This window comes from Magnolia sinica, chromosome 13 (genome assembly GCF_029962835.1).
Source record: "Magnolia sinica isolate HGM2019 chromosome 13, MsV1, whole genome shotgun sequence".
Taxonomy (NCBI): domain Eukaryota; kingdom Viridiplantae; phylum Streptophyta; class Magnoliopsida; order Magnoliales; family Magnoliaceae; genus Magnolia; species Magnolia sinica.
Window position 1 is genome coordinate 24200443 of NC_080585.1, and position 9682 is coordinate 24210124.

The 9682-nt window shown below is 41.6% G+C and overlaps 1 protein-coding gene across 1 annotated transcript; it reads left to right on the forward strand.

Moving 5' to 3' along the window:
* Positions 1–116: 116 nt before the first annotated feature.
* Positions 117–1560, forward strand: LOC131223275 (GDP-fucose transporter 1). Its single transcript, XM_058218623.1, has one exon. It carries the CDS (start codon positions 401–403, stop codon positions 1436–1438), a length of 1038 nt encoding a protein of 345 aa, XP_058074606.1. The 5' UTR covers positions 117–400; the 3' UTR covers positions 1439–1560.
* The last annotated feature ends 8122 nt before the right edge of the window (positions 1561–9682 follow it).

Consider the following 9682-nt stretch of genomic DNA (forward strand, 5'->3'; position numbering starts at 1 on the left):
CATTAAAGTAGGCCCCACGGTAAGGATCACACCGTCTGGTGTGAGTCCGGGGTCTCACCTAATCCGCTTCCAAACCACCGACGCCCCGCGCTGACAGACCCGGTCACCCAGTAAACGCTCTATATTCCAAGATCTCTCTCTCTCTCTCTCCGATCTAGCTCCAGGGCGTGTGGCAACTTCCCATTTCTAACATCCTCTCTTCCCTCCTTTCAGAACCCCCACCGAATCTCAGCCGTCCATTCCTCGTCACATTTCCCCCAAAATCCATCAGATCTAAGAACTCGAAACAAAGAAACCAAACCTCCTCCCACAATCCCTCTTCCATTCCAATGGCAAACTCGTAAATAAAACCCCCATTTCCCAAACCCCCACAACGGATCTTCCACTATAGTCACCCACAATGTCTTCAAAGCAATACTACACCACAACGAGTCTCGTTGTGGGCTACGCCCTCTGCTCGAGCCTCCTTGCAGTCATCAACAAATTCGCCATCACCAAATTCAACTTCCCGAGCCTCCTCACAGCACTGCAATACCTAACTTCCGCTGCCGGCGTTTGGATCTTCGGCAGGCTTGGATTCCTCTACCACGATCCCTTTACCCTCGAGACGGCAAAGAAATTCCTCCCGGCCGCTACCGTCTTCTACCTCGCCATCTTCACTAACACCAACCTCCTCCGCCACGCCAACGTGGATACCTTCATCGTCTTCCGGTCGCTGACTCCGCTCCTGGTGGCCGTCGCGGACACTACGTTCCGACGGCAGCCGTGCCCGTCCAAGCTCACCTTCATCTCGCTAGTGATCATCCTCGGCGGGGCGGTTGGGTATGTTGCGACGGATTCGGCATTCACCCTCACTGCATACTCATGGGCTCTGGCATATCTTGTCACGATCACGAGCGAGATGGTCTACATCAAACACATGGTCACGAATCTTGGGTTGAATACGTGGGGCTTTGTCTTCTACAACAATCTGCTGTCGTTGATGATGGCGCCACTGTTTTGGGTTCTGACTGGGGAGTATGCTGATGTGTTCTCAGCCATTGGATCAAACTCTGGGAATTGGGTGGACCCGGTCACGTTTGTGGCAGTGGCACTGTCATGTGTTTTCGGGTTGCTTATCAGCTTCTTTGGGTTTGCAGCCCGCAAGGCGATCTCCGCCACAGCATTTACAGTGACTGGGGTGGTTAATAAGTTTCTTACTGTTGTGATCAACGTGTTGATTTGGGATAAGCACGCGAGCCCATTTGGATTGGTGTGCCTGTTGTTTACGATTGTGGGGGGAGTTCTTTATCAGCAATCTGTTAGTGGTGGCGGAGGTGGCCCACCATCACGGGATGTATCGGCAGTTTCAAAGCAAGGGGACGGTGAAGATGGGGACTGCGAGTCATTGGATGAGAATCAACCATTGAAAGTGTCGGGTAAGTATTCCAGTGTATGAATTCTACTAATGAGTCATTTTCCTGTATTTTTTTTTCGATTGTTAAAGAGGCTAAATTGCAGTGTAATGAATCTTTATGCCCAGCATTAGTGCAAATTCAACCTTTGATATTTTTTGTTATATGAGTTAATTCTCATTGCTAGTTAGTATTTTTTTGGCTCTCTAATTGCTTGATGTGATGGTATGGTTCCTTTTGATATTGATAGCATACTTGGATACAGAGAAATTATAAGAAATGGGACCTGTGACATTGCATAGCATTTGCAGGTTATGAAATCTGATAAGTTGGTCCAATGGTCCAGTAATCCAGTTACCATTGATTTGCAGGTTATGAAATCTGATAAGTTGGTCCAATGGTCCAGTAATCCAGTTACCATTGATTTGCAGGTTATGAAATCTGATAAGTTGGTCCAATGGTCCAGTAATCCAGTTACCATTGATTTGCAGGTTATGAAATCTGATAGGACAATTTAACCTTTTGATCGGTAGCGTACAGATGGTAAGAATAGAAACACAACAATAGTTTGCATTCAATTGATAAACGTCCCGAGTTTGTTGCTTGGATCTTCCAATCTTGGAGAATTTTGATGCAATGTCTATCCATGGTGGGACATAACAAACGTATGCTCTGAATTATGGAATTATTGTTCCTACTTACCTGAACTGAAAACCCATGTATATCGTATGATACCTCTCATATATATGGACTTGAAGCAAGTTTTTTTTTTTTTTTTTTTTTTTTGGGGGGGGGGGGGGGTTGGCTTCTTTAATTGTCGAACGTAACAGATTCATGAAAAATGTGTGGTAAATCAGTACCCAATTTTATTGCTTAGTCCCATTTGTCATTTTTAGAAAAAGAGAGAAATAGCTGTAATATTCTTGATCCTGATATCTATTGACACTGACAATGTGGTAGTTGCTAGTGCAATCTTTGAACTCAAATAGCCTTCTTAATTTAGCGCATGGTAAAGGTAAGTGAAACTGGAAAGTTGACTATGAATCCTGATTGTCAAACACTTCTCTGATCTATATATAGTTGTCAATCCACCAAAGCCAAATCCCAACATTTTGATACTTCCTCCCCGGGCATGGCAATGAGATGGTTGCATTGGCATTACCCTATTACCCGTAGTACCCAGATATTGAGTATGGTTGGTCATTGGTTCTGCCGGAGCTGCTTAATACCACTTACTGAGAGGCTTCATCTGCCCAAATATACAATTCTCACCCTACGAAGACCCCCAAGTTATATACCACACTCATATTCCCCCAAAAATCAAATACTTGTGCATCTGAGGATCCTATCCTATTACAGCCCGAGTAAAACCCTGTTTTTCATTTGTGAACTCCTGCTATTACTATCTTATCTAAAGTGGATGAGTGTGATGAACACTTGTAGACAAAAAGGGAGGGTGGTTAAATACCGCCTTATACCTTAAAACATTTTGGCATGCCCTTGAGGGTGGTTAAATGTCGCCTTATACCTTAAAACATTTCGGCATGCCCTTGTGGTTGACTAGTGTGACCCTTGAGAAGGAAACTGATGCAGGACAACTAACCACTTGCTATATACCACACTCATATTCCCCCAAAAATCAAATACTCGTGTATCTGAGGATCCTATCCTATTGCAGCCCGAGTACAACCCTGTTTTTCATTTGTGAACTCCTGCCATTACTATCATCTAAAGTGGATGAGTGTGATGAACACTTGTAGACAAAAAGGGAGGGTGGTTAAATATTGCCTTATACCTTGAAATATTTTAACATGCCCTTGAGGGTGGTTAAATGTTGCCTTATACCTTAAAACATTTTGGCATGCCCTTGTGGTTGACTAGTGTGACCCTTGAGAAGGAAACTGATTTAGGACAACTAACCACTTGCTCTAACACGAGGTGCTTGCATCATACGGGCCGCCCACCCTGAGTATGTCCCTGCATTAATCACCTTTGGTGAGGAGTCTCAAACACAAGACCTCCCGCTTTGATACCACTTTAATGCCGAACAACTAATCATTTGATCTAAGAGCTTGAATTGATAGAGCATGGCAAATCAATCCCTTTATCTCATGGCCCAAGCCCCACATCTCATGGGTTAGGTTCTCAGCCAAACCCTCCTTGTGGGCCCCACATCACATGGGTTCCGCCTCACACGAGCCACCCACCTCACACGGGTGGTGCCCGCCTCACGGGTAGCCCACCCCAAGTGTGCCCCCATGCATCCCACAGGCCACCCCACTCAAGCAAAATGCCCAACATTAGAAACCTGCTATAATTTCTCAGCTATATGAGGAGAAGGCAGTCCCTTTGTGTTTGACATACATACGTACATATATATATATATATAATGTATTCCGTCTTACCTTGGAAACTTATGGAGATAGGTTTCACTGGAGGCCAACTTGAGCCTCAGTGCTTCGGATGAAAGGTGATTGATGATGAAATCAAGTGGTGTTTGCTACCATTATCTGCACCGCTTGGAAGGAAATCGATTGGAGAAAAATCTTTTTATTTCTGCTGCCAAATATTTAGGGATTGTAGCAACTGAAAAAAAAAATGTGAATTGACATACTTGATATAACATGTTTGATCATTTATGAGGATGGTCCTTCTGTCCATTGAAAGGTGCTTCAATTTACTTCCCTTGAATCCATTGAAAGGTGCTTCAATTTACTTCCCTTGAATTTTTCATTATCAAGTCCAAGAAACCCACTCATCCAGTTTTCTCTATGTACAAAGTTGCCCCAAGGTAAGCCTGAGGGAAGGGGTTTTCTTGGAATTCTAGTTTTGTGCTGGATGAGAGTATTCTGTTTAGAGGGAGCTTTTCTGATGATTAAAAAAAAAGAAGAAGAAAAAGAAACTCTTTTCAACATCAATAAACTGAACCGATTTCTCATGCATATAGAGAAAATAAAGTTAAAGTCTCCTTCAATGCAAAGTAGATGTCCTTGTGAATTGTTTCCAAGTGATGAATGGTGTCAGATGTACTCTGGTTGTTCTTTTCTACAGTATTTTTTATTAAAATTCAAGTCCAACTCTTGAATGCGCTGATGAATTGTGAAACAACCATATGTGTTACTAAAAGATCACTCAATAACACAAATATCTAATATACATGGTACAGGCAGCTAATCTGAGAAACCTTTCGTACTTAGTATAGTAACTTGATGTGCATGCTGCTGCAACTCTTGATGTTTTGAGCAAGAAGCTGGTGAGGGGCCTGAAATCTCAGTGCAGACACTTCTTATCTTCTTTGGAAGTTAAACACCATGACAGAAAAGGCAAAGACATGCAAAGAGAATAGCGGGCCCCAACAAAGATGAAAGAAACAACTTCCAGGAAGTCATATCTGCATCCAGAGTAGTTCCTCACAAACTCTGCCACATTCATGACTGATTCAAGTGTAAACTGCAAATGTTACCAAGATGGCTAAGCATCCCATCATTTCTCACCCTAGATTGCTTGATCCAGCTTCTGCACCATTTGTGATCTAGAGTCCTGATGCAGAAAGATTGAAAAGAAATCTTAACCTAATTAAGAATGGATGAATGCCTACCAATTAAGGCTCAATTTCTTTCAACATGTCACAATTCAATTAAGGTTTAATTTTTTTTTTTTTTTCCATGTTTCACAATTCGATTTCCAATGGTTCCATAAATCAGCAACAATGCTATAAAACAACAACTAAAACCATAACTTAGCTCCTTAATCAACGCTTTGTTTCTCCTACAATGTGAGGGTGGGAGGGAGGACATGGACGTTGGTGGTGAAAATGGGGGGAAAAGTGATTCTAGGGAAACTTTGCTAATGTTTACGTCTAATCAATGCTTTGTTTCTCCTACAATGTGAGAGAGGGAGGGAGAAAAAAGCGATTCTAGGGATTAGCTTTGCTGATGTTTAATGGATTGGGATAAGTTTCGGCTGGTTAATCATCTCCTTCTCAGCTCCTTAATCAATGCTTTGTTTCTCCTCCATGCTACCCATAAAAAAAGAGCTAAGAGATATGAGGTATGAAGAGAGGGAGGAGGGAATGAGCTTTTGGGCCTTCCCCTTGCCTTTTTAGAGCTTTCAACTTAAACCAACCCACTCCTAACCAATGCTGATTTTGGTTTCTATTGCACATGGCCAAATCATCCAAGTCTACTTTCCCTCATCTTCCTACTGATGGGTGCTATTCCTAAATTATGCGTTCATTTCCAATTCTATTCTTCCTTGCCGTGCCACTCATCCATCCCAACATCCTCATTTCATTGCCACTCATCAATATATGTATATTAAAAAATCTCATTTGAGCTATAATCATCATATGGACATGTTCTTCCTTGAATACCCAACATTCTGTCCCAAAAAGCATGGCTGCTTTTATCGCCATCCTATAAAATCTCCCCTTTAGTTTGATTGGCATGTGGTGATCGCATAAAACTCCCATGGCACGTCTCCACTTCATCCATCCAGCTCTAATTCTTTGAGCAACATCCTTCTCAATCTCTCTGCTCACATGAATTATTGACCCAAGGTATTGAAGATGGACATCGTGGGTGCTTGCTTGGCAATCTTAACTAATTTCTCATTTCCACTCCAATCGACACCAAAATTGCATTAATATACGTTTAGTCCAACTGATTTGCAAAACATTTAGATTCTAAAGCTTCCCTCCATAGCTCTAGCTTTACATTTACCCCCTCCCTGGTCTCGAGTTCTCATTTTGAATTGAAATGTAAAACAAAATCTTTGTATTTTTTGTTGCTGATAAATCCCATGAAGAAACACTCTAGATCCTGGCAGGCTCATCACATTTGTTAAGGGGCATGTCTATGGGGGTTGATTGATAGAAGCGCAAATGGGATTCCCTTTCTTTGTTTGATTGATGATTCACCTCAACATTTCTCAATTGAATGAGCTAGCCCTAGGTGCCTAGCATGATTGACTAAACTATTTCCTCTGGACGACATCTCAACAAGCTTGATTCTGTGGTTCTGTTTTTTAAGGCCTCTTCAGATAAGTGGCTTGAACTTTCTGATTGCTGCAGGGATCCAACCCAATACCTGAATTTTAGAATCTACCTTATGCTATAGAAATGTCTGTGAAATTTAAGAGAATTGACTGATGCTGCACGTCTGGCATGAGAAGATTGTTTGGATTAAGTTAGATTGGCCCCCCGATAAGGCCACTTAAAGGAATCTTCCCAATTAATTGGAATCTGTATCAAGTGCCAAACTCAATCATGAGATGATCGTCCTTTTTGACCGCATGTCTGGTCCACTTTTTTGATAATCACGATACCTTTATGCATAAATCTAAAACTTGCCGACTCAACTCAAAACTCGACTGAGTCAACTCAACATCGTGAGATTCTGAACCAATCACCGGGAAACTTGACATGACTCGGCGTGACTCGAATATATATATATATATATATATATATATATATATATATATATATATAGGGTGAGATTCAAATCCCCAACCTCAACCTAGCAAGGACACAACCTTAACTAGTGAACTAAAAGTTGGTTCTTTATCTAATGTTCTATATTACTTATACCGTGTTTAATTAGTTTAAATCTCTATTAAGGTTCCTAATATTTTCAAATTATAATGATTAAATATTGAGTCAAATCGTGTTAGAGTCTTTGAGTCAACCCGACTCGGCTGAACTTCAAGTCGAGCCTTCAGGTTTTTGATCTATGCCTTTACATGTTTCCAACTTTTCCTTAGGGATCCATTTGTTGGGATCACATTCTACTGCTATGTAGAGGGTGAGGCCCAACAACCCAAATCCTTTTATTTTTTTCTTTTTTTTTTTTTATGTTGAATGATCGATGCATAAATTATTTATATTTAACATACATGTTTTTTTTTTTCCTTTTCTTTTTGAAAAATGAGATTTTATTGCTGAAAAACAACAAGGATCTGAGAAACAAAAACAAAAAGAAAAAAAGAAAACAAAAACTAACCAGAAAGCCAAGAAAAAGGAAAATGATACAGAAACCAATACCACCACTGGCAGAAAGCCCCGAAAGAGATCTTCACTACAGAGCCCAATGTCTAAAAAAAAAACCAGCACCCTCGAAAAAACCCCTGCCGAAAAACATTCAGATTCCGGAAACAACAATTGTTTCTTTCAGCCCAAACAACCCAAAGAATGGCCAACAGGAGGGTCCTCCGTTTGCTTTTTCCTAGGCCTCCTCCAGGCTCCCCATGCCAACAGAGTTTGGCATTACCCAGGATACTCCAGCCATGCAAAGGATGCTCCACCAGATGTTGGAAGAGAAAGGGTAGTGGATAAAGAGGTGATCTACGATTTCTCTACTTGAATCCCCCTTTTCTCAAATTGTCAACCGTCAAAACTCTGTTCCGGCCCACCAACCACCCAAAAGCTGCGACCTTCAAAGGCACCCCATAGGACCACAACGGACCTGTGTGGCAGGAAGTAGAAGAGACCTCCGGAGTCGAAAGGGATCTATACAGTGATCTAACAGAGAACAAGGCTGAAGAGCGACCATAGGATGACATCTTCTCAATTTGGGGAGGGAGCGAAGGCCTGCAAGCAAGCAAGAAGCTGAATAAGATCCTGAATTTTTGCATCAGACAGGTTCCTTCTAAAAGGGGGAATCCACACCCCTCCCCTTTCATCCTCCACAGTATTCCTTCATCAATATGTTTGGGTTTGGACTAATGGCAAAGAAAGCTGGAAAGGAATCAGCCAGGGTGGAAGCTCCACACCAAGTATCCAACCAAAATTTAATTCTCATGCCATTTCCAAGGGAGAAAGAGACCCTTTCAAACACTATCAGGGCCATCCTTGCTATACCTTTCCAAATGGAGAAAGCATGATAGAGGGATGAGTCCTTAATCCACCATCCTTGAGGGGATAGGCCATATTTCGCAGCAACAATCTGTCTCCACAGGCTATCTCTCTATGTACCAAATCTCCAAATCCATCTACCAAGGAGGGCTTCGTTCATAACCATAAGATTCCTAATATTTGTTCCCCCTTCATTGTAGGGGGTGCAAACCTCACTCCATTTGAGAAGAGGAAATTTACTAACTACACCTCCTTGCCACAAGAAGTGCCTTCGAAGTTTGTCAATCTTAAGAATAACAGACTTCAGTCATTGGAAAAGGGAGAGAAAGTAGGTGGGCAGGTTAAAGAGAGAAGCCTTTATCAAGTTCAATCTGCTTACTAGCGACAACAAGTTTCCAATTCGAGAGCTCTCTCCAATCTTTCTAGGATCTCATCCCACAAAGATAAAGGAGGTTTACCTATGCACATAGGCAAGTCGAGATACAAAGTGGGAAGAGAACCAAAAGAAATGGCTAGAGATTCAGTTATTTCAGGAGTTAGATTAATCCCCAAAATCTCACTTTAAGAGAGATTGACTTTCAAGCCTGAAACAACCTTGAACCAACAAATAATCATTCCCAAAAAATTAACCATATTATCATCAGCCTCACAAAAAAGAAGTGTATCATCTGCAAACTGGAGATGGATAACAGGAAAATGGAAGTTTTTCAACGGGGAAACCTCTATAAGGCCCTCGTCCTGTCCCCTGGACAATATACCACTTAGAGCTTCAGTTACGATAACAAAGGAGAAGGAGAACAACGGATCGCCTTGTCAAAGGCCCCTGGAAGCTCTAAAATAACCAAACAGAGAACCATTTATGAGGACCAAATATTTAGGAGAAGAAATGCATATTCTAATCCAAGCCCTCTATCATCCTTTGCAACATATAGTCCAGAAAGGACTAATCTACGTGGTCATAAGCTTTTTCAAGACACAGCTTACAAAGAATCCCCGATTTCCTCGCACGAGCACAAAAATCCAAACATTCATTGGCTTATGGCACACAATCCAGAAATTGTCTTCCTTCCACAAAAGCAAACTGGAAGGGGGATATGACATTGGGGATGGCCATCCTAGGCCTTTGGCTCAACATTTTGGATATGATTTTACATGGGCTTCCAAGGAAGACGAATTTGATGAAAATCTTTAAAGTTCTAGGCTCCTTCCAATTCAAGGATAAGGGCTAAGAAGCTGCTCCCCCAATTTAGTGGCCAGACGATTGTGTTCAAAGAAATCCAGAATAAAAGAAAACAAGTCCTTCAATAAATCCCAAAACAATTGAAAGAAGGCAATAGGGAAACCGTTTGGACTAGGAACTTTTGTCATTCCTTACCCCCAAACTGCTTCTTTAACTTCTTCTATATCCACAAAATTTTCTGAAGCCAAAACATCCTCA

Bases quoted from the DNA above. Each gene is read 5' to 3' on its own strand.
- LOC131223275 (XM_058218623.1), top strand. From the start codon at position 401: ATGTCTTCAAAGCAATACTACACCACAACGAGTCTCGTTGTGGGCTAC.